Source organism: Semicossyphus pulcher, unplaced genomic scaffold (genome assembly GCF_022749685.1).
Source record: "Semicossyphus pulcher isolate SPU_LCO1_2020_fin unplaced genomic scaffold, fSemPul1.0.p SCAF_11, whole genome shotgun sequence".
NCBI lineage: Eukaryota > Metazoa > Chordata > Actinopteri > Labriformes > Labridae > Semicossyphus > Semicossyphus pulcher.
In genome coordinates, this window is record NW_027211615.1 from 14,988,524 (window position 1) to 15,013,446 (window position 24,923).

At 41.8% G+C, this 24,923-nt stretch overlaps 1 protein-coding gene across 1 annotated transcript; it reads right to left on the reverse strand.

Moving 5' to 3' along the window:
* Positions 1–930: 930 nt before the first annotated feature.
* ppp1r14c (protein phosphatase 1, regulatory (inhibitor) subunit 14C) lies at positions 931–24,431 on the reverse strand. The gene is made up of 4 exons (XM_069655927.1): positions 24,117–24,431; positions 5,693–5,776; positions 5,479–5,511; positions 931–3,442 (listed from the first exon to the last, which is right to left on the reverse strand). Exons 1-4 carry the CDS (start codon positions 24,348–24,350, stop codon positions 3,368–3,370), a joined length of 426 nt encoding a protein of 141 aa, XP_069512028.1. The 5' UTR covers positions 24,351–24,431; the 3' UTR covers positions 931–3,367.
* Between the last annotated feature and the right edge of the window lie 492 nt (positions 24,432–24,923).

Genomic DNA, 24,923 nt, shown 5'->3' on the forward strand with positions numbered 1-24,923 from the left:
TTACAATCTGTAACTGGTGAGCTTGTTTTTGACAAGTAATTAACTGGAAGATTAAAACCACTCTCACATCTGCCTTTTTAAGAACCCTTAGCTTAGCTTAGCATAAAGGCTGGAAAAAAAGAATACCAAAAACTTACATTTTACATTTCTTGTCAAGAAATAATACAATCTGTAATTAATGAGCGTGTTTTTGTCTAGCATTAAGCTGAAGGATCAATACAACCAAAATCAGCCTCTTTAAGAACCCTTAGCTTAGCTTAGCTTAAATACTGAAAAAAAGAGAACAGAAACTTTAATTTTACATTCCTTGTCTAAAAATAATACAACCTGTAATTAATTAACTTGTTTTTGTCGAAAAATTAAACTGGAATATCAATACCACTCTACATTTTTCCCTTGTAAGCTTAGCTTAGCATAAATGTGGGGGGAAAGGGGAAAAACTAGAAACTACTTTAATTTATCATTTTTTTAATATAAAAATCATATAACCTGTAATAAGTAAGCTTTTTTGTCAAGAGTTAAACTGGGGGATCAATACCACTCTCACATCAACATTTTTTAGAACTGTTAGCTTAGCTTAGCTTAGCTTAGCATAAATACTGGGGAAAAAAGAGGAAAACACAAACTTTAATTTTCATATTTCTTGAATAAAAATGATTTTTAAAAAGTGTAAACTTGTGAGCTTGCAGGCTTGCTGTCCCTTGTTTCCAGTGTTTATGCTAGGCTAAGTAAATTGGCTGCTGGCTGTTATTATATATTATTTATGTATTTTTACATATATATATATTTTTTTTTTTCACAAGACAGAAATGGGAGTGTTGTTCTTTTCTAACTCTCAGCATAAAAGCAGCTCAAGCATATGCCAAAGTATCAAACTAACGCTGTAGATAAAGAGGTAAAGATGCACACCACAAGTACGCACAGAAGACGTCCTTTTAAACAGTAAAGAGTCCTTCTGCATTTTTATTATCAGCAAAAACAAACCACACACCACATTACATTTTAAAAACAAGAACGCTTATTGTGGATGTACAGAAAAACAAAACTGCAGCAGAAAACTGAATATTTTAGTCTCAATAATTATAATAATAAAAGGTATAAAAAGGAAAGTGTTTTATTTAGTGAAATAAAAACCTTTGGGCCAACAAAATGTTCCCCTCTTCATGCAAATTTTAAAAATACATGCAAACGTAAAGCTTTCTAGTATGGACACTTTTAAAATACTCTCCATGTGAAATCCCATAAATTATAAAATATCAGCCTATTGCCCCTGAACTGTTTCTTTACAGAGAAAATCTGGAGTACCTCGTCATGAATCCTGGGTGCATCTCAGATGCCTATAATGGCTTCCCCTTTTAACTTTTCCTTCCAATGCACTGAGCCGGAAAACACACAATCTTTTTCAACCGGCTGAATGTGGTGACACCATCCAGCCGAGTCCAAACTGAGGAAAAGAAAAGAGGAAGCCACTTTAGACTGTATGCACCCAATCTATATAGACGTACACATCCTGCCGACACATTTCTCTGGCATCCCTCGACAGTGAAAATGTGTTTCATACAACCAAAACCTGGGAAGAACATCAAAAACAGCACCATTTTTTAATTTTCCTGGATTCTCTCCAACGTGACGTCACGTTGTTTCAACACACAAAAAAAAGAGATCTACAAAGTCAGACATGGTAGCTAAGTCAAAAAAGTGTTTTTGCTTGATTATAATTCATAATATCTGTATTCTTTATTAGTGTTTTTTCTCTGTTCATTAGCATGCAAGACGGGTGCTTTGCAAGTGTTAAAATCAAACATTGCCCTGCTTTTGTCTTTGGCAGCTGAGGGTTTCTATCACATGGCAGGTTTAGGTCTGCTCCATTCCTGTTGGCTCAAGATTGGCTGCTCGGAAGTGAAACTGGGCCCAACCCCGTACGAGAGTCATGATTGTACCAGAGCTTACAGGTTTCTTTTTGAGTGTGTTGGTGCACAGAAGGTCATTAACAACAATAAATAACTAAATCCACCTCTAAAACTTCCTGGGATTAAGCAACTACAACATATTTTCTGCAACCCGGAAGAGTCTTTAAACGTATTTAAAATTCTGATGTTTCATAAATTTAACAATCTGTGTGGAAATGCTGTGTCACACAAATGCCTCCATGACGTATGACATTTAGGATGTAATACTCCCAGTTTTGGCACACCTTCTCCATACAGGACCTGACAGGTTTAAGTTTCAAGTTGTCCTCGGGTTCTGACTCAACCTTATTTAGTCACTAGGTTGTCAGTAGTTAAGGTTCAGTGCTGAGAATAGGGTGAACTGATCCTGAATATCCTTAAAGGCAACATCAGCCACTATTAGAGAGGCGAGTTAGCAGAGTTAAGTGAACCAGAATGTGAGGACAAACTAAAGTTTGGGCTTTGTGCTTAAACCGAAATTACCGACTTACTGATATGTTTTCTGATGAGGGACAGCAATGGAAAACACGGCATAACATGATAAGTGAAAGGCTGCCAATCATACAGGTTTTATAGTCTCATGCAGAGAACTGCAAAACCCATCATGCCTTGCTGTGGTTAAAAGTGTACTAGAAAAGTGGGTAGAAAGCAAAACACTATTTTAGTCTCTTTGCTAAAGCGTCCCCACTATTCCCAGAGTTTACACATCACAAAATGACAGAACTGATGTATTAGCGCCTTGTGCTTAAAATAAAACTACAGAGCTCCCTTATATTAGCGAGCGCTGACGGAGTGAGGACGAGGAGGGTTGACTTTAAAGTAGCAAAACAATTGTTGAAGACCACATTTCAATCACATGAACAATAAATGGCAACATACAGTACATTTTGTAAAAAGAAGTAACAGCAGAACACTTCAGTAAAAAAAACTGAAAATCATGAAGCACTTTGTTTACACAGTGCTACAGCTAATGTCACACCTACCGCAGTACAAACATGTTTTACCACCTCCCTTTTTGAGATTTGTGTTTTAGTCTGTATGGCTGTTTGCGAGTACAGCGCCGGCTTGTAACATGGCTCTGAAATGTGGAATTAGGTGGCGTTGGTGTTGAAGCACAGCGTTTAGCGACTTTTTATTGTGGCTGAATGCTATTGAACCAATTTTGGCTCCGTTTTGCTTAAGTACCTTTCAACAGTCAAATATTATTATAATACACCTTGTTATTCTATGTGATGGTGAAATGAATGAATAGTGCTATATGCATGGAGTTCATGGTGCATGTTTGCAGGTTGCAGAATAGTTACTAATGCTGTAATGTTTAGATAAGTTATTCTTCATGATGAGAGTCCATGTTGAGTGGGTTAAGTAGGTGGAGCTGAGATGACGTAGTGGTTGATTGGCGGTTGACATTACAGCCATTATAGGCCCTTCTTGGATGGCGCACTGAGTTTCCTCATTCCTCTTATCCTGCCCAGCAACTCACGGACAAAGTCCTGCAACAAAGAGGAAAGAATGGGTTAGACGGTTCTTTTGAGGATATAAAAGATATTAAATATAATTATTAAATCATAACTATGTGATGTTTTAATTGTGACCTGCCAAGGGGCTGCAGAAGAAAAGTAGCTTTAAGCTAACTCTGGTACAATGCATTGAATGGTAACATTCATGTTTAATATTGTACATGGACCCTTTTAAAATAAATAAAATCAATAAATAAATGCTCCCAGTAAAAAAAGACCAAACCTAAATCTCCAAATATCCAAAATCCAGCTTTAGCTTTTGTTTGATTTCACAAACTGAAGCAGGCATAAGTGTTATCTGTGGAATGTGAGCCTGGCCAATCTTAAACAAACCAGATATAGGTGTTAGTTTGTAAGACGAAGAGGTGCTTTTAGGCAGACTTTTTTGCCATGCAGAACCAGACACAATTGTTGTCTGTTTAGTTAAGCCAACAATCTGGTGCTTCAAAATTAGCCTACAGACATGAAGCTAGTGGTATTAATCTTAACCAGCTGGCTTCTCAAATAACTGCTAGCGAGCTTAGCTTGGCATAAAAACTGAAAGCAGGGAGAAACAGCTAGCTTGGTCAATTTTAACAAACCAGATATAACGTGTTAGTTTGTAAGCCTAAGAGGTGCAGGTAGGCAGATTGTTTTACCAGACAAAACTAGACTGGCTTTTGTCCATTTAGTTTAGCTAACCATACGGTGCTTCAAAATTAGCCTACGTGAAACTAGTGGTATCAATCTTCACAACCGTTTTTTTGTAGCAATATTAGCATCTAATGCAGCATTGCAACATTTGACTTTTGGCATATCATGGTGACAACCAACTCAACTTTTATCTTGATTTAAGCTGAATGCAAGACAAAAAATAAGGGAATAATAAATAGTGATTAAAGTAAAACTAATATTCTCCCTTTTAATGGAGGTAATAAAATGCTGGATTATGAAACAGCTAAGTCAGAAAGGAAGGACAACGAGGCCCACATCTTGGGTTTAAAGAAGAGGTTGTTCCGAGGTCCATGACTGCGGGGGAGAAAATGCTGGAATATAATCCTCCTCATTTTACCAGGGGTGACACTGCTCATGACCTAATTACTGATGACTCCCCCTCCTCTATCTCCCTCTGTACCTCTCCTCCTCCTCTCTCCCTTATACTCTGTCTTTCTCCCTCTAGCCATCTTTTCACATATCCCTCTCCTCCTCTCTCTTTGTAATACCTCCCTTACTTCCGTCCCTTCGTCGCCTGCTATTTTCCCAGCGTACCTTTTTTTTTTCTAACAGTGATCTCATTCCTTCTTTTCATCCTCCCTACCTTTGTCACAACCACCTTTTCTCTCCATCCCTTCTGTCTTTCACTGTTTATCCCCCAGCTGATGCCTTCTTTGTGGGATTGTGTTCAAAATGGCATCTGTGCTGCTCCATTCTCAGGAGATTACAACGCGCGTTTGTGTGTGTATGAGTGTGTGTAGGTGTGACGCGTATCAGCGGCTGTCAACCAGGTTGGACTGTTATGTAGCTTTGGATATCTGCGACCTTGAAGTGGTTGTTACAGGTTGACCTAATGCCACACACACACTTACACACTCACAAATGACAGATGGGAGTCCAGGCTGGACGTTTGTAGAGGTAATGTGATTGGTCCGTTGTACTTTTAATCACCAAGATAGCTTAACTCTACCTTACCCGAACCCAAATACTAACACTCACACACGCACCTTTACCCATTCGCATGCTAACTATTAACAAATCCTTTAACTAGTAAACAAACTGAGCATGTGTGTTGCTAGCAGTTTTTATTTAGGTCACACTGACAGTTGAAAGAGAAAATGACTGCGTGTGAGTGTCACCAGACTTTCATTAACCACGCACACACACATCTAGGGCACTGATGCTTCGACATACAGCGCTCTATACGCTGACAGATCGAGCAGCACACGTGAGCATCGATAATGTCCGTCTGCACACAACCTGCTAGGTCATTGATATTAGGCGTTTTATTGCATATAGATTACAGACACACTCACCTCTGTTGGTTTGTAGCAGTCTGTTAGTGATTCCTGTGTTAAAAAAAAGGAAAACGGACAAAAGAAATTCACAATATTGAACGTCTTATACTCATACAAATCACCTTTACACCACCTTTTCTTTGAACCATGTATTATTTATTCCAATGGGGTTTGCTAAAGATAAATGTAGGTTCAGTGACAGACACACAAACATTCCCATGAGTATGTTTACCTGCAGTTTGCTGGCTCTCTCGTCGTCACTGTTGACCTCCAGCAGGTCATCTATGTCTATCTCTACCTCTGGCATCTCTTCCTCCTGAAAAACAGAGACACACTTGGTGAGTGGGCTGCCGAAAATAGGCATGTAAAGGTCAGAATAGCATGCAAACTAGCAAGAGAGGAAAAGGTAAACAGGAAAAGAGTCACGTTGTAATGATTTTTCAAACACAAACCCCTAACCCAACAACTCTCTTATGCTTTCAGTTCCTTCATTTCACCTCTCTGTGTAAATCCAAGTCGGTATTCAAAACACTGTTTCCACATCTCTGCACTAAACAGCCTGAACACGCAGCATATTTGAATATTAGGAGCAGCCATCGTATGGAAATGTCATCGTGCTACGCCGCGCTGCCGGGGCCGGGCCGTTTAGTGGCTCGGTGGTTAGAGGCTGTGTTCTCCTCCGCACCACTTCAAAGGTCCTGTTTTCCCCCCTGCTTCACTTGATTTCACCACAAGGCTTGTGCAAAAGAGGCATAAAGAAGGGAGGATCAACCTTTCCATCGCAGCTACCACATGATGTATATTCCAAACTCTTCCTTCAGGGAATTAAAGCCAAAGAAACCAGTGCACAAGTGCAGCTTCGTCATCCAAGTAGTGGCCTTCACCAGCTGCTCGGCAGAGTCCACTTTGCTGCAACGCTGCAGTATGTTGTTAGAGATGTTCCAATACCAACACCAGTATCAGTTTAGGCCTCCGATACTGCCTCAAATGTGGTGTATCGGCAACTCTTAGTAGTAAACATTTTTGCAATGGATTTTTTTTTTAAAACATTGATACTGAAGTTGCTCTGGAGTTTTGCAGAACCGCCCAATATCATCACTTCTGTCAGGCTTGTCAACATCTTTCAACTGCATCCCAGTACAACACTCTCAAACTAACTCAGGTTCCAATTAAGAAGGTGGAAAAACTGAGGTACTCTTCTGAAAAAGAATAGAAAGCCTTTATTCAATTTCATCATGAAAATGCTACAAATTAGAGCCGTGTCCAAACTTGTTTTATAATAACTTCTGCTGTTTTGAGAATCGACACTCGGCTCTATTTGAAGCACTCAGTTGCTTTCAGCTCATTGCTTTGGTGATTTGGTTAAATCATAATCACTCTCACTAATGCCTGACCCCATTTAAGCCACGGTAAGCTGTTTTTAGCAAACGAATTCACACAAGCTGACCAAATATCAGGAGTGCAGGTTGTAAAGGTTGCCCTTGATCATTAAAAGTGTGTTCAATGGTTCTTAAAAAAGCTCTAATAAAACGCTTATGCTTTATGGTCTTATGCAGAAAAAGTACGCAAGCTAGCAGTATGCTTAACCTACACTAAAATATATTGTGCTAACAAAACTGACTCCCTTTACCCAGAATGCTCCAACACTATAACTGTGTCCACTTTTAAACTGTGACGTGTTTATGTGCGTGATAATGTGTGTGTTGATGTCTCTCAGAGGACTCCTGGTGTGTGTTTGCCTGCAGCCTGCGCTGGTATTCAGACACAGAAACACGGTAGGTGGAAGGATGATTTGATTGTAGCTCTCAGCATTAAAGCTCAGTCATTGTGATTTCAGTTTTGCGTTGGTGGACTGATGTGCACAGAATACAATTAGCTCACAATTATACCTTTTTTGAAATTACAATAAGACATTTGGCAAGTGTGGTACATCGGGTTGTCTAGTTTTTGAGAGTGTGACTACAGATGACTGACCATATAAAACAGGCATGTACCTGTTTCAGGTAAGAAATTAACATAGAGACTGAACTTCATGGCTGTTTACACAGTTAAAAATCCCACTTGACATCAGTGACAATTACACCTGGCTTAAACATATCTCATTTACATTTGCTCACACACACACTCGCACATAAGGCTAACCCACATTCATCCTTATTCCTGAGCCGCTAAGAGGCATTTACACAACCAGCATTTTAAGCACCTCGTCCCCTTCGACCTCGTTCTCTGAAATCTCTCTCGGCGTCTTAGCGAGGGGGTCTCGCTCTGAAATCCCGCCTCGTTAAAGAAACAGAGAAAGAGAGGAGGAGAAATGAGGGAACGTGGCGGAACGTATCAAAGCCCGTCATCTATTAGTTTAGAAGTGAGCGCGCTGTGGAACCAAAGGACTGAGGTTATATGCAAATTAAAAACATCAGAGCAGAGACGAGTTATTTCAAACTGAGGAGGAGATAAAGGGATGGAGAGAGAAGCGGAGTGTAGTTGTGGTAAAGGGTGACAAGAAAAAACTGAATATGCAGCTGTCGCCATTTCAGATTCTCATATTGTCAGTTTCTGTGTTTCATTTCATCGTGCTTCCCTGTACTGTCTTACAAGCCAAAGACATCTGGCATTAGCATCTTTTATTAGACTGCACTTTTTCAAAGCTAGCTCCTGATGCAACTCTGGTTTTAAAGAATCAATTTCTAACCTCAAACATTTCAATTCATGTTATTATACCACATTTATAAGAAAGGAAATGTAATCTTATCCAAACATAATAGATTAGATTAAAAAGAATCACCAGGAAGCCTAAACTGCTCCTGCTTAAAACTTAGCAGAGTTGCATCAACTGCTGTCTCTTTCCAGCCCCTGACTCAGGTGTAATTCATCTGAGTTGGTGGTTAAGCTAACGCTACGTTAAATAACATATAACATATTAAATAAGGATCAATTAATTGAACATGTTAGGGATTTTCCTGGGAGAGGAGAGTGTCTGGTTTTGGGACCTCAGAATTTCCTCTCTGCTTTTTGCAGATGATGTGGTTCTGTTGGCTTCATCAAGCTGTGACCTCCAGCAGGCACTGGGCGCGGTTTGCAGCCAAGTGTGAAGCAGCTGGGATCAGAGTCAGTGCCTCCAAGTATGACAACATGGTTCTCTAATGGAAAACGGTGGATTGCTCTGCCTCAAGTGAAGGAGTTCAAGTATCTCGGGGTCAAGTGGATCGTGAGATTGACAACAGGTGGGCTGGTGCAGCATCAGCAGTAATGCAGGCGTTGTACCAGACCATTGTGGTGAAGAGGGAGCTGAGCCAAAGCCAAAGTCGAGCTACGTTCCAACCCTCACCTTTGGTCATGAGCTTTGTATAGTGACCGAAAGAATGAGATTGCTGATACAAGCGGCTGAAATGAGTTTCCTTCGGAGGGTGTCTGGGCTCAACCTTAGAGAAATGGGAAGGAGCTCGGACATCCGGAAGGAGCCCAGAGAAGAGCCGTTACTCCTTCGCATTGAAAGGAGCCAGTTCAGGTGGTTCAGCTACCTGATTAGGATGCCTCCTGGGTGCCTCCCTTTGAGGGTATTCCGGGCACGTCCAACTGGGAGAAGACCCCGGGGCAGAACCAGAGCTAGCTGCAGGGATTATATATCCCGTCTGGCCTGGGAACGCCTCGGAATCCCCCAGGAGGAGCTGGAAAATGTTGCTGGGGAGAGGGACATCTAGGTCACCTTGCTTAGCCTGCTGCCACCACGACCTGACCCCGGATAAGTGGAAGAAGAGGTTGGATGGATGGATGTAATTAAACATGAACTTAAGAAACAAAAACCCGTTTTCTTCGTAGATACTACACTTTTTCCGTAGTGAAGTATCTACACTGTTTTAGGTTTAGTCTAAAAGACTGTTATAGGCTTAAAGGGGCTTTAAATTAAGATTTAATAACTTATGTATCAGAGTCTTTAAAGCCGTCAGTGTTTCTGTCGTTTCTACTCTCATATAATCTGTTGAAAACAGCACTCATTATTTGTGTAGCTTAAAAGTAAAACTCAAGATGGTCTTTCAGTTCCAAAAAGGTTGACATGCGAATTTAAAGGAGGTTCCACGCCCTTAGGACAGATGACACCCATTAAAGATCCAAACTAGAATTGCAAGAGGGCTCTATTTTTCTTTCATAAGGCGATCACTCAGATTGACTGCTGTGTGTGTGTGTGTGTGTGTGTGTCCGACTCTTCCCCTGTCAGCAAGCAGTCCGTCACCCTCTGTCACTGTGATTGGTGATGACTAGGGCAAGCACAGCCTGTGTGTGAAGCATGACTGCAGGCAATAGCCAGCGACATGCAAATCTCCACACACACACACACACACACACAGGAAACATTTTTGCCACTATCAATCTCCTGAAGAGAAACGCTCACCACAGGGCTTTGGCTTTCTGTTGAGATTGTGAAAAAGTACCTGAGCGTGTTAAATATACTGCCTGCAATGACAAGAATGGAAACACTCACACACACTTAACATGCAGATAAACACTGAACTCGTTGTCCAGCTGGTGATTGAGAGCCTGAAATAGTCGAGGTCACACCCACTGGCCTAGGGGAAAATAACCTTCCATCTTGCCAGCACTTGAGGGTGACAAAATGACAGCGAGCAATGCCAAGAGACAGAAATGGACATGCAAGACACACACAGGAACACATCCAAATAATGCCAAAGCAAGGTCAGATTTTATGCAGATTTTGTAAGGCAGTGGGTAGAGTTGCAGGTTGAAAAGGCACCATACCAAACCTCATCCTAAAAATACACTTTTTATTGGAGATATAGTGAGGATTTATTTCACCGTGTGTAACAACAGGAGATGTTTTTGTTGCTTTGAAATGATCACACGCATCAGAGACAACTACGGAAATAAAAAAACAACTTGACAGCAAAGAAGTGAACAAGACAACAGAGGCTGTCGGCTACATACAAATTTGTGCTGTGTTTGAATTTGAGGGGAATTCACACAGCTAAAAGCAACATGGAAAATGTCCTGAAAAATGCTGGCATGCAGATGAAAGATGACATCATTTTTTAGTGCGGTGTTGAGGGAGACTATTGGCCAAGAATACAGAAACGAGGAGGCTATTCACAGGTGGAAAAAATGAGGAATGTGTTGCCAACCTGTTCATGAAACAAAGACTTAGAAACATAATCAAATTGTTAGCAATATGTTAATGTGAAAGTGTGATCTATTGTGTATTAAGTCCCAAAATAGTGCACTGGCAACATTAGTGTGTATTTTGTTTGTGTGAAACTGTGAGAAATACAGAAAATATGTTTGTATGTATTGGAAAAGAATAAAAGCAGCATTTGTTGCCAATGAGGGCAATCTAAAAGAAAAAGTGATGAAAGTGTGCATCGTATGTGTAGACGTTAGCGTGTACACGAGAGATAACAAGGAGTAAAGTGTTTGTTGTAATGAAGGCAGCTTTGACTCGACTCTGTGCGAGAGCCAGCGGGCAAAAAAGGTTTGATGGAGAAACGGAGAGGAAGACCGGCAGCCGGCGTGTTCTGCATGTGTGTCAGACTTGTTTTCAGGAAAGCCGAGCAGCCGGGAGCGTTTTCAGTCTGGTTCGTCTGTGATGAGGTGAATCAAAGCTAACGCAAGCGGCCCGACCCCGTGACTCACCACAAACTATTCACCTCTATTCAGAGTCTATTCAAACACTCTCCATGAACAATAAGTGTAACTCCTTCTGACAGGAAATTGCTTCACTCTGCCAAGTGATTCATGATTATTCCTATTTATAGCCTGATATACGAACTACATCTACCAGTTGTATTGAAAAGCGATTAAGACTCCCTGAAAAGATAATTGCTAAAGGGCTTTTGCTAAGGCCAGTCATGGAAAAATAATTATGTTAGGTAATTAAAAAAAAAGTTTTAAGTGTGCCATGCCCACAATCTGCAATAAATGATTAGGTAGCTAGCAGCTAACAAGTGCTTAAAACACTATCGCTATAAACTCCTAGCTAACGCCACATGTGCCATTGGTGGCAGCTGGTGGTTTCCTATAAAAATTAGCGCTGTTCTATGGCAAAGGACAAAAAACTTGTCCAACTAACCTGTCACTTGTTTTTTGTCTTTAACATCTTTTTTTAGTTTTGAAAGAGCTGTGATTCAAATGTTATCAATGCAAAGATGTTCAAATCTAACAACAACTCTAGCTAAGGAACCTCCCTCAAAAGTAGAGTAGGTAAAGGGTTTATGTACCCCTTTTAAATATTCAGACAAAGATAGCTTCTTTTTATTAACAGTTTTATACTAATTGTTCTATAATAACATTTTCTTTCAGATGTTTCAATGTGTGGTTTAGCTGGTCGGAGTAAGACTAAACCATTCAGAGCATCTGATAGAAGAAGTGTCTTAAGAGGAAACGGCTAAATGATTTTGTAGTAAAAATACTTATTATTTATTATTATTTTTATGTATGAATCTCTAATGACCTAATCTGCAGCATAAAAATGCATTAAACACCATAGTCAAACCTACAGCTAGCATAGTTTATTGAAGATACCACTGTTTTACTAGCTTAAACAATTGGCAGCAAACTTGCTAGCAGATTAGCACGCTAGTGATAGTGCTAGTTGGCTACATCTTACAGTTATGGAATCTAGCAGGAATTACTTTATGTTTAATTTTTGTTTAAATTTTTACTTTATATTTAATACTTTGTGGCTAATTATTGATGTAGCTTGGTTTTAAGTGTTAAGTTTGAAGACTGTTTATTAAGTGAGCTATCATACCGTTGATCGCGTTAGCACTAGCTTAACTGGGGACCAAGAAGTTGTGTGATGCTACTTTAGCTAACGGATTTTCATATGGACAATCATGGCGGCTGTCAGCCTTAAGCTGTCTATCAGTTTTTATTCTCTCTCTGGTCATTTTCAGTGTGTGTGTGTGTGTGTGTGTGTGTTGTGCAGAGACACACACAGACACAGACAGTGTGTGGTTATGTTCCTGTGGCGCAAAGAGCACAGGAACATCCAGTCTCAGCCTGTAACGACATATTGAAACTGAACGTCACAGTAATACACACAGAATGTGGCTGACATTGACAAATCCCCCACATAACTGAGATAATATTGAACACACACACGCACACACAACTTATCAGTTAAATTTGATAACCACGCTTCTTTAATCTCAGCACTGTATGCAAGTAATAAAGATAAGAGAGAAAAACAAGAAACAGAGACAAAGAACGACCAAGGAAGAAATGATCAGATGATATTGTAAACAAGGAAAAGTCATTAAAGAAGAAGGAAAGGAAAGATTTAATAAGGCAAACAAGGAAATAACACTGTATGGTTGTTAAATTAGGGGCTGTGCAGAAATTAGAGGTGAAAAAAGACAGCAAAGGGAAGTGAAAATAAATGAGTAAAGGCGCGTATAAGAGCCGTAATTAGAATGCATAAGAGGAGAAAATGAGATGCTGCGAGATGGGGAGCGCACAGATAAGTGGGTCACTGTGATGATGAGGCAGAGGGGAAGGAAGAGGAGGATTGTGCAACACAGTCAAACCTCACAGCTCAGCTTTCTTCCTCTCTCGCTACGCTGCCATGCTGTGTCACATCAAAGCCAGGAGGAGCTCAAGGTGGGATGAATTTATCTTTTGAGACCGTGCGAGATGAGGGAGGGGAAAGTGAGGACTGCGCAGCAAGGGATGGAGGGAGAGGACGGGACAAGTGGAAATAGCTAAGAGGCCTATAGGATGTAAGAGATAAAGCGGCAGCAGAGAGTTTGCCAGGTTTCCATATCTCAAAAATAGAGTAAAACAAAAACACTAAAATATAAGAAGGCGCAATGCTAGAAGGAAGTTTTCACACATCCCACCCTCCTCCAGCATCGAGCACCTCCCTCTTCCCCCTCCGGCGATGCAATTTGCTGAAACCATACAGCACGGATGATGTGACTTCACTGGATAAAGTTAGCTGCTGCATGCAGCAAAAGCTTTCCCACGCTGATTCAGCTGTACTCTAGAGGACATCGTATATCAGAGAGGAGAACTGGTAGGAAAGAAAAGGAGGGCTGGGGGGAGGAATATAACCTCAAAGGAGAACTTCAGCCAAAAATAACAACGATCTGCATGCTGAATTTCTGAATCTAATTGTGATATTAATGTCTTCATTATCCATGCAGCCCTAATTGTGGTGGTTGATTCTCCACAGTAGAGTTGTAGTAGTTATTTTAGGTGTTGGTATCCAGTGTTTTGGACAACAATAAGGCTTCTACTTATCTGTCCGAAACTTTAGACCAAGATATTAAAGCCTTTTCTTGTGGCTCACTGCACCTCGATAGTTTTGTCATATTCTTTAAAAAGAAAATAACTGCTCTTCGTTTGTCAATTTCTCATCATTTTGTATTGAAGACAAGCACCTTTTCTGGGTGGGAAAGCCCTAAGTTCAGCATTAAGCTAAGGCATGGACTGCAAGGCATTTATGGCCTTCCCACAATACATCTTTGACCATCACAGAAAGCGCTGGATTTCATGGGTGATCAGACTGTATCATACAAATGTATGTAGGCTACACAAGGAAACGTTGCTTCCTTAGATATGTTTCTAATACCTTATGAAACCTTTCCAAAGTCAGATCAGGGTGGTTGCAATTTCTGTAACATTCGATGGAATGGAGGATAGGATAATCCTACATCCAACTCGTTTTATGCCCTGATTGTTCGGCTGTGCAGGAGTAAGAAAGATCTCTCAAGCTCTGTTTCTTTCAACTATTTCTGTCACTTTCAATGTAAAAAACCAAAGGCAACACTACTAATGCCTTCCAGGTGAGACTGTCTAAAAATGTACGCTACAAACATCTCCAAAAAAGACTTCTGATTGAGAACAACCAGACCCTTGCTTGGAACCTTGACTGCATCGAGCTAACTTGATTATTTTCCTTGTGAAAACTTCCCTGTTTACTTTCATTCCTTCATTGTAAGTGGGAGAACACAAGCAGCCAAACATGACCAAAGTTGTGAGAAAGAGTTGCACAGAAGCTTTTGCTAGCCTACAGAATAGCATTAGCAGCTACATGCTAGGCTCCAAAGATTTATTCCCGACTCTTCTGTAGAGAAGTTTTCCTCTATCTGATCACTTTTGACATTAACTGCATAGAATTAAAATGAAAACCATGCACATAAAACACAGTATCATCTGCAAATGGTGAGATGCCACTTCACTGTAACCTAACTATGTACTCTCCCTGACCTCAGAAGCAGCTTGATATACATAAACAGTAGATCTGAGAAGAGGCTTTCTTATTTCAACCAACAATTCATTCTTAAAGCTCTGTGTACGCAAGGACAAACTCCATTAGTTTAACTGATCTGAAACACAAACTTTGTATAGATGTGACTTCAACCATGAAAACGCCTGCATCTGTCTTCTTGTGACTCTATTTAGTTTTGTGATCTGAGAGCGCGTGACTCATTGAAGTGTATTTACCAGACATGCAGTTCCTCCCTGAGGCTAATATATTGACAGCTGGGGCACATTTGGACCTTTGCTCTCAGCGCCAAGCACAGCTTCAAGCCAAACTTGACTTAAAAAACGTCAATAGCACCAGGGTCATAAGACGCTGGCCAGTCAAATTAATGGATTTATTCAAATTCAGAGGTGATTAGGAAAGCCTTTGTTGTGAAGAGATAGAGCACAGGCAGTGATGTAGCAGCAATAAACCAACTAACAACTATTTTCTACACATTTAATGGATAAAAGTGCAAAAAAAAATGTATTCCAAATGTGCAGCGTCATTCAGCACATTACACACAAACATGTAAAACACACACCCACATGAACACACCCGTTGACTTTGAAAGTCAAAACAACAATCTTCCTCCTCGCCTTATTTCCCTCCTCCTCTCCTCCTCTTCCTTCAGTCTCCCTCTCTCAGGCACGTGTGAACGACGGCAGTGTTTTGCATCTGCTCGCAGTGCCAACCAACCGCAGAGCGTGAGTCAGTGTTAGTACACAAGCCAGTTTATAAAATGCGCCGGGCGGCTCACAATGAAACCCAGTGATTAAGTGGATCATCTCGGGATGGGAGGAGACGTCAGAGGCAGACAGGAAAGTCAGTGTGAGAGTGTGAAAAGTCAACATGTCTTCCTTCCATGAACGCTCTCAACGACTGCCCATCTTTATGACTCTTACATCCAGATCTTCCTGTATTTGCAAGACCTGTAATTTTATCTAATAACCTGCAGCCATTTTGCTCTTTGAAAATAGTTTTATTTTCACCTCATCCATCTTTATTTTGCTTCTTTGCAGCGGGCAGACCAATACGCCTCCCAAGGGTTGGTAGAAATAGATAAAAAAGCCACCATGACTGCGTTATAGGATCACAGCTAAGCCCATAAGCACAGCATACAGGGTTAGTAAAACGGGAAACCATAAAGGACAGGGAGTGAAATTCATTACACAGCCAGAAATAAGACGAAAACTAGCTTAGATCACTTCCTTTAATCAAAATCATTGTTGTTGTTTACCTATGACTACCTTCTTCCCTTTGTTCTGCATGATTGCTTGTCACATGCTAATAGGATTTTGCTTCATGTTGGGGTAATGATGTGTTTCAGCGCTAAGTACTGCTGCGGCACACATCTTTCTTGGCAAGGTTATCACATTACCGGTGTAGCAATTAAACCTTTTCGTACGCTCGCAAGGTGTATGTGATTAACAGTACCAACCAGAGAGATAAAATGGCTAATCTGCATGTATGCGAAAGCCACAGGGATGACAGCAGAACAAAATGCTCAAAGGAATATCACTGAGAGGACGAGGCGGAGGAGGATGAAAAAACTGGTAGGTGCGTGGGTGTCCCGGTGGGTCATGAGAAGAGACGAGAGAGAGGAGTTAAGAGAGTGGCAGCAGCATATAGAGATGACAGGAAGGGGAACAAACACATTGTGACCTTTTGTTTTGCTTTTAAGATATTCGACACCTTTCTGCTGCGTGTGTGTTTCAACAGCTGGTGGCTATCTGCCCGCTAAAAGGCCCGATCCTTTCAACACGTCTGATTTGTTTGGCAGCATGTGTCTGCAGGTGCGACATGAAATGTGTCAACACGCGCTCGGACACAGACGCTAAACGAGTGTTTATTTTGGGTGCAATTTAAATGGAGGAGAGATGAATGTCTGGTTGAAAGAATGGACGACAAACACAACAATGACCTTCCCAGACAGATCCATAAACACATCAGGGTCAACCAGTAAAACAAACACAATTGACTGGCTTAATCTCCCAATGGGTGGATTTGTCTGGCTGGCTGTAATCGTTAAATTAATTATGACCATTATGGATCCAAATTTGTTATTTTTCTTTGTCTTTTTTGGACCTTTTGTACCCCTTTTTTTGTATTTGACCTTTGGGCACATTATAACGCACGTTGGATTGGTGTAAAATGGACACAGAGCTGGAAGACTTTCAAAATAAAGAGGTAATTAAAGGAGAAATTCGCCCCTTGAAAAAGCCACTGTCAGTCAAAGCTGCTGTTCTCTGTAACCGATAGAAGCAAGAATATTTGAAATTGGCACCATAGCTGTGGAGAAAGTTGTACAAACAGCTCATGATTTCGCCCATTCTAAATTCCTACAACACCCAGCGTGCATTGCGCCCCTCCATCTGAAATGAACGGCCCAGCGAGAGACGCTGGAATTAAATACTACCGCTTTCCAGTCAAGGACATTGATCACTGCAGGCAATGGCTCAGAGCGGTACAGAATCCGAAATATGACAAGAATATACTAGTGGTCTAAAAAATCTTCAGGTCTGCAGTCTACATTTCAAACCTGACGATTTTGAACGAGACATGACATCGGAGGCGGGCGCCCTAGATTAAGGAATTGTAGTTTAGTAAGCTCCCTGGCCTCCACCACATATGTTTTACGTAGTCTGGTGGAGGTTTTCCAGGGCCCATTAGAGAAGCGGATAGCGTCCTCCAAAGGCACAGAGCCAAATTGTATTTTTTTCCTACCATAATGACATTAGCTTCTCATAATAGCATGATAGGACTGAGGTTGAAAATCGGCGAACTGGCCCTTTAAGCTTCACTTCCTGTCTTCAATCAAAGTGAGATGTGCAAGTGATCACTAAGCTGAATCTCATCCATCAACTGTCACAAATGATGGATGTACTTTCAAAGTGGCCTTTAGAAGAAGATGATGAAGACACCTTTTATGTACCTGCAGCTTTACTCTATTTTAAGTCATACAATATTGTCTGTCAACATCTGAACAAACAGTAACATTTTTACTTTGAGTGTCAATATGTGCGTGCTATTCCAAGACCTATTGAACGTTGCTAATGACTTGTCTTGAATTGCACTGTTTACTCCTACGAGGTTCACATGATACATGGTGGCTCTCCTTCCCAGCAGGAGAACGGTGAAAGGCGAGCAAAGTGGAACGTTATTGACAAGGTCACTGGAAAAACAAGCAGGGGGATGGGGGGGGGATAATAATGCCGACAGAAAGAGATTAGGATGTTCATGTTTTTTTCCACCTACAGTGGAAAGGGAGCTCAGTAACAAAAGCAAGATTCCTCCGTCATTGGAATACACACACATACACAAATATCGCCTTGAGATAGCTTTCCTCCTACACAAAATAGCGGAAAATAACCCCCCCCTTTTAATATGATGGTTATCTTGAAAGAAAGGGAGCAGAGGACAGAGGAGTGAGTATTATCTATGAGAAGATGCCCCATCTTGTTCTCCTTGCTCTATTTGGCCCAATATGTACACTGACCTGTGTGTGCTACAGTTGAGCCAATGCTCATCCATTCATAGTAATGTACCCATGACTGCCCGCCACCCCAAATCCGCCAAAGAGCAACCCCTCACAAAAGAAACATGTAGGGCCTATCACACACATCCCTACGAACACGTAGACATAAACACACACACACAGGGCCCGAGGGCAGAGCGCTGTATGTCTGCAGTGTCTGTGCTTGTACACATGAATAAGCTTCATTGAGTGGGGCTCTATTGACGCCCAGCCATGAAAAAGTAGGGCAGTCTTCTCCCTTCCCTCATTCTGCAGCATGCACCCCAACAACACACGCGCAGAACTGCAGAGTGTGCAGACCTACAACAGATTTACCACTCCATCAGTCTCTGTCACTCCGTTACTCTCCTACACACACACAAACACACACACACAGAGTAAAGGTCTTTTCCCAAACAGGCTCCATTGATCGTGTTGGGGTGCTCTCAGACGGACAGACTCATCACCGTGCTGACACATTCAGACTTTTAATCACCCAGACTTGACCTCAGCATTAATCCAATACAGTCTGGTTCAGTCTCTCACAGTGGGCTATTTAATGAATGACTTTGAGAGTATTCTTTTTTTTTTATTTCCAGAGGTTTGGATGAACCTGAGCAAAGGTTTATGCTGCAGTTTATTACCCATGTGTAGTTCAAAAAAGAATAGTAACATAATTACATGTCATTACATGTTACATAATTATATGTCCTTCAAAGAGCGAGTATAAATCGGCTTTAAGATGAAAGCGGATAATGCCTAAAATGCAGCATCGGGTATCTGCGAGTACGCAAGTCAATCAACAGATCCTATACCATCATTTATTAGCCCCTCAGAAAACATGTTTTTTTTTCTTATCTAAAACATTAGCGTACACAGCAATAACATTTAGAGCTACAAACAACTAGTGTTTATGAGCAGCGTAGAGAACAGACTAACAGAGCTAGCTAGCACTGCTAGCAGAGAGTATAATGTTAGTCAAAGCTAGCTTAATGTCACTGTATTCCAAAAACACATTTTAAGGCTGTACTTTGTGTTCTTAATATAAAGTTAAGATAATGTGAACAGTTAAAAACACAAAATAAAACATTTCATGTTAAAAAGATTAGTCAGGGGTACACAGGAGAGGAGCGGCTGCAAGCTAGCTGCTGCTTCCATTAGCTAGTCTTGTGTTTTGGTCAGGGTTGCTTTGAGGTACTGAGCCAAGGCATACAACAATGACAGCTGTTGAATAAAAATATGTACATACTGTATTTCTTGTCACTTTAGTATAAGAAGGGTAAGTCTAGGTATCTGAATTGGTAGCCTATTGGGAAATGAAAAATGGCTGAGGAATATCTCTATAAACAAGTACAAATGTATACCAAATATTATTTGTTTCCAGCTTTTTGTTGCCTTTCTTTGTCCTCTGTGATACTGAACCACATATTATTGGATTTTGAACCGGTGGTTGGATAATAAGCACAATTTGATAGCATCCCTTGAGCTTCAGGACAGTCGTACAGGCATCTTGCACTCCTTTCTTACATCTCTTAGACCAAAGAACAGATCAGTTGAAAAAGAAAAAAATCACAGAATCAATAATGTATAATAAAAATTACCTGTAATATGTATTGATTAACTCGCTGTGACTGATTATCAGTCATAATGATACATGGTAGACCCAGACATAGTCATTGAGGAAAAGTAATGACTGTAAATGACTTGAGAGGAAACACAGCAACACCTTATTTATAGAGTAATACAATTGTGAGCAGTGGCTCTGACAGACAACGACATAGCAGAAAATAACAAGGAGGGAATAGGATGTTGTCGTCGAGGCCTCCGCTGTACTAAGAGCTGTACAGGGAGCACTCCGGTCTCCCCTCCTCTCTCCTCTTTCTCCTCTCTGTCCTTTGAACAGCAATATGAACAGAGGCAACATTTCCCAGGAGAACAGAGTGAAATCCATCTCTGACAGATCTCACCTTCTGTTATCCTATCACCCAGAGAGCCGGAGGAAGAGAGACACAGAGGCTGAGGGCAAATCAAACCAGTGTTGGGCAAAAACATTCATTGAGGATTGGTGTTTTTTTTAAGTAAAGTCTGAGGATAAAGTTAAGGATAAAGTAATAGTTAGATATTTTTCGCTAATATGCTTTGCTATTAGCTTTTTTTTTAGTTAGATGAGAAATTGATACAGCTCTAATATTGGTATGCTAAATAAGAAGCTACAACTAGGAGACAGTTAGCTTAGCTTTGTATAACACTGGAAACAGGCCACAACAGCTAGCCTTGGTTTGCCTTAGCTAGACTTTCTACGTAACTACGCAAGTTATCATTTACACTATTTTTGAACGATATAAAAATCAATAACAATTTTGTTACAGTTGAAAAGGGCCAGGGAAGCTCTTTCCACAGTTATGCTAATCTTAAGCCACTTTCCCACTGGTCCAAAAAACCCACTATCACCCGCTAACACTCGGCCTTTTTACTTAGTGGGAAAAGTTACAATTAGCATTCAGACCTGGGTCAAATGACTCTGCAGTAGTCTCGGGTAATTATCGCCTTGTGACGTCAGGCGGTGACGCAGCAGAAACCGACAATGGGAAATGAGACAATCGGCATTTATTAGCGGGTCTTCCCCGGTCTGAAAAACCCACGTCAACGCACTCATTTTGGTGGGAAAGGGGTATTAGCTAACCGGCTGCTAGCTGTAGCTTTATATGTACTCCATTGACATGAGACTGTTATAATCTTCTTGTCTAACTTCCGGCAAGAAAACATGCAATTCCTTAATTGTCATGAAGATAAAATATCAGTAGAGAATAAGATTTACTCGTTAGCTTACGGCGATGTCTTAAGCTAGTATGTTAGCATTTTCGTTAACCGTTCAATTCTGTTGATAACTGATACTAATCTCTTGATAGCAGGGTTTTCTTTGTTCCATATTTAAATTTCGTAAGGTACATGAAGCCTTCCTGGCATTTTGAAATATTATGTAAAGTCTAATTAGCTTTTCCTGGCTTTTTTTCAACCTACCACCTGAGGCATCATGAGGACAAGAGAAGCTGGATAAGCAAACTCTCTTTGATCTGTTATTGAAAACAAAATTCAATTTAATTCGAGTTAAACCTTTTAATACTGCATAATGTTCAAACATCAGCACACACAGACACTATGTGATGTCCTTTTAGTATCTGATTCTTCTATGAAACTGATACAGAGGCTGACCTTTTAGCCAGACCGGCACAGCCAAATCAGCAGTCTCTCCCTCTCTCTAACACACACACAAACACACACAGTCACCACAAAACATAGAGGTGTTAGCGGCCATTTAGGGAGTGTAACTTCCTGCTCACAGTCATGTGACAAAAACATCGGCAAAGCATTTAGTTGCACCTGCTTAAACACTGCCATCATCTATCTATGTATTCATGGATGAGCGGACTGAAAGTAAGCCCTAACAATGCACCAAAGTGACAACGTGTCAAAATAATGATGCACTGGCTTCATTATGTTCTGTCCTCTAAAGCCTGCTAGCTTCTATGTCTTTCTACCAGCAGTCAACACTGTGCTTATTCCAGCTGCCAGCTTGATATCAGACATGCCAGGGGATTATCATGTGATATTATCCCATTCGCTGTGTGAAAGATATAATATGAGGAGGTGTAATGCTGCTGGGAATCGCTGCACTGAAATCTGGACTGCAAGGTGCCATCTTAAGATTGAAGTCAAGGAAATTGGGAGTCAAATCTTTTTCCAGCAGCAGTGGAATCGTGAAATTACAGATTGGCTGCATCCTGTGGTTTGCTGCGTAACTATTAGGCTAAATATACATTTGCATTAAACAAAGTAGCAGTTGAAGGAGAAAAGGAAAACACTGCATGACCGTGAAGTGACTCCCTGAGATCGACGCTCGCCCGGTGCCCTCCAACCTTCATCCAAACATCAAATAACTGAGTCGATTCGCGTAGGGGGGAGCATCACACGAGTTGTAGATCAAGCGCACCTGCTGAAGGCAGACTGACACACAGCCAAGAGCTCAGCCGGCTTTGAAATGTAAACCAGACCACTCTCGGGCAGGCGATCCAGCGCTTTTCAACTTTCGCGAGAACCACAGCAGGACCATAAAAAGAGGGAGGAAGCTTGCAAACAAGATGACAGCCATAAAAAAAAACAGCAGCTTACAGCTACAGAAAAGATTGGCTTTGGGAAATGTTTTAGTGGATTGAAGCAGCGTGGAGCCACAGGAAGTGAGAATGGATTCACAAAAGACTATTTGCCTTCAGTGTGGGGAAGAAATATTTGCATTGCGATGCTCTGTCAGCAGAGGGACAAGCTGAGACAGACCATCATGCTTTTGATGTTGACATTCATAGTCCTGCTGTGATTTGTGCAGGTGTTTCTCTTCTGCACATGCGCACAAACTGCCGTCAATCTTAGTAACCGTCAGAGATGCAGCATAGCCTATTACATAAATGAATAACCACACATATGCACACACACACACAACATCCACACGTCTTCATCTTTTAATAAAAAACCCTCAGTGTGGTCTGACAGGTTCAATCGTGCGCGCACGTGTGGCTGCACGCTCACACCGTTTGCTTCATCCCTGATTGGCTGAGAAAGGTGGCAGACATACTGTATGCCTGCGTGTGTGTGTGTGTGTAGGTGCAGACACTCTGTTGCAAGGAAGGGGGTCAGAGCCAGGGGAGGTGATTGGCTGGTGAGGAGAGTCACAGCATCAGCACATCCTTAACCCACTGCCCTTCTTTCCTCTGCACCCCCCCTCCAGTGTATCCCCTCCCCCCTCTGGGCTCTGCATGGCAGCATACTGTGTGTGGCAGTGGGCACAAACACACAGATGCACACACACTGAGGCACTTGCACATCACTTATGGAGTATCTCTTTGTATCTGCACCCCCGTCTCTCTCTCTTTCTCCACGCACACTTTAGTCTGCACGCACGCACGCACGCAACCCCCCTTTGGCACTTACCCCTTTTAAAAGTTAAAGAATGCGACTTGTGGACGTGAGAGCGCAGAATAATGGGTCAGTCAATATCGTCTGGCGACAGATGCTCCCTCGAAAGGTGGGAAGGGTTTAAAAGGTCAGACATTTAACAGAAACGCGCGAGGAATTGATTCAAACACGTAGAACATGTCTTTTACACAATCCGAGAAACACTGGCAAGGTTCCTTGTGGTTAACACTTTAAATTAATATCATATGTAGCGAATAAAATGAGAAGGGGGGGGGGGGGGGGGGGGGGCTGGTGCGTAAAAGGCGCAGCCGTGCGGTTTCTCTCGCCATCTCCTTCTCAGCTTCGTTAAAACAGCCAGCTCTCTCTGGGGCTCGTTCTGTTTCTGAACGACAGACAGGGTGGCAGAGGAGACGACACATCGCGTCAAAGTCAGAGTGAACAGCAGCCCAGCAAACAGCCACGTTATTACAGCAGACAGCTTTTGTGTCTCTCAGACAGCCCTGCTGCTATTCTCGTATATCAGCCAGAACCCAGCAGGTATCAGAGCTGCAGAGGACAAAGAGACGTCAATAAAGCTGAAGGCTCTGACGGTTTAGAGGAGGATGATTGGGTTCTCCATGCAATATTCTGTCGCTTTTGTAAATGGAAGATGATTGGAGCGTCTAAAAGCAAAGATGAGCTGCAGTTCTGGATCCAGATGATGCAACTCAAGGCACAACTCGGTCAAACAGAGCAGGGACTCACCAGGGATGATGAAATTGAATAAATGTACAATATTTGGTTTTAGCCTTTCAAACTTATACAGCAGGTAAAGAGGACACGTCTCCCCTGTGGCTCATTCACTAGGCTTCACTTGTCATTGTCCACCGTCTCCATACATGCCCATATGTGTCAAGTGCGCGCGTGTCCACTCACCTCACAGTCGTACAACTCGCTGAGCTGCTCGATGATCCACTCCTCCAGCACGAGTCTTTTCCGCAGCTCTTTCCTGTCGTACTTGACCGTCACTTTGCCCTGCTTCTTCTGCACCGGGTCGTCCCCGGTGATGGGGCCGGACCCCACGCAACCCACGCCGGTCGCCGCCTGGAAGAAGACGCGGCTGCCGGCGGTGGGCAGCGGGGCGCTGGTCTCGGTGCTGGCGGCCGACATTGCGGGATGTGAAGGCTGCTTATTGAAGAAATGTGTGAATGAGTGGGGGCTGCTGCGGGGCTGAATGCTGCACGGCGGACAGGAGGATGGTGAGGAGCTTTTAAACAGCTGCTATTTAAAGCGCAGCGCCGGAGACAGCCGAGAGGCGGAGCGAACACTGCAAGAAATGAGCGACGCAGGCGCTCGTCTCGCGATAAAATATAATCTGATGTTTCCCTTTAAAAACAAAAACAACCTCTTACAGTGAAGCGATATGACGCTATAGCTTTCCAACACATTTATTTTTATTTTTTGCCACAAGTGATCCTTATGGTACAACATGACCAACCTAATATTGCTAAAAATGTCTGAAAATATTGAAGGACGTTCTGGATTATTTTAATTTAAAACACTAGAAATGACTCCTAAATAAGCCAGCAACACATTTTCAACATTCAAGATTTCAAAGGAGTGATATCATAACCAACGTGGTTACTTTTTTTGCAGTGTGCCAGCCAGAATTCCCTCAATGGTGCTCGTCTGCGTACAAGAGCGCACTGGAGAGAGAGAGAGAGATGCTCGAGAGCTTCAGCA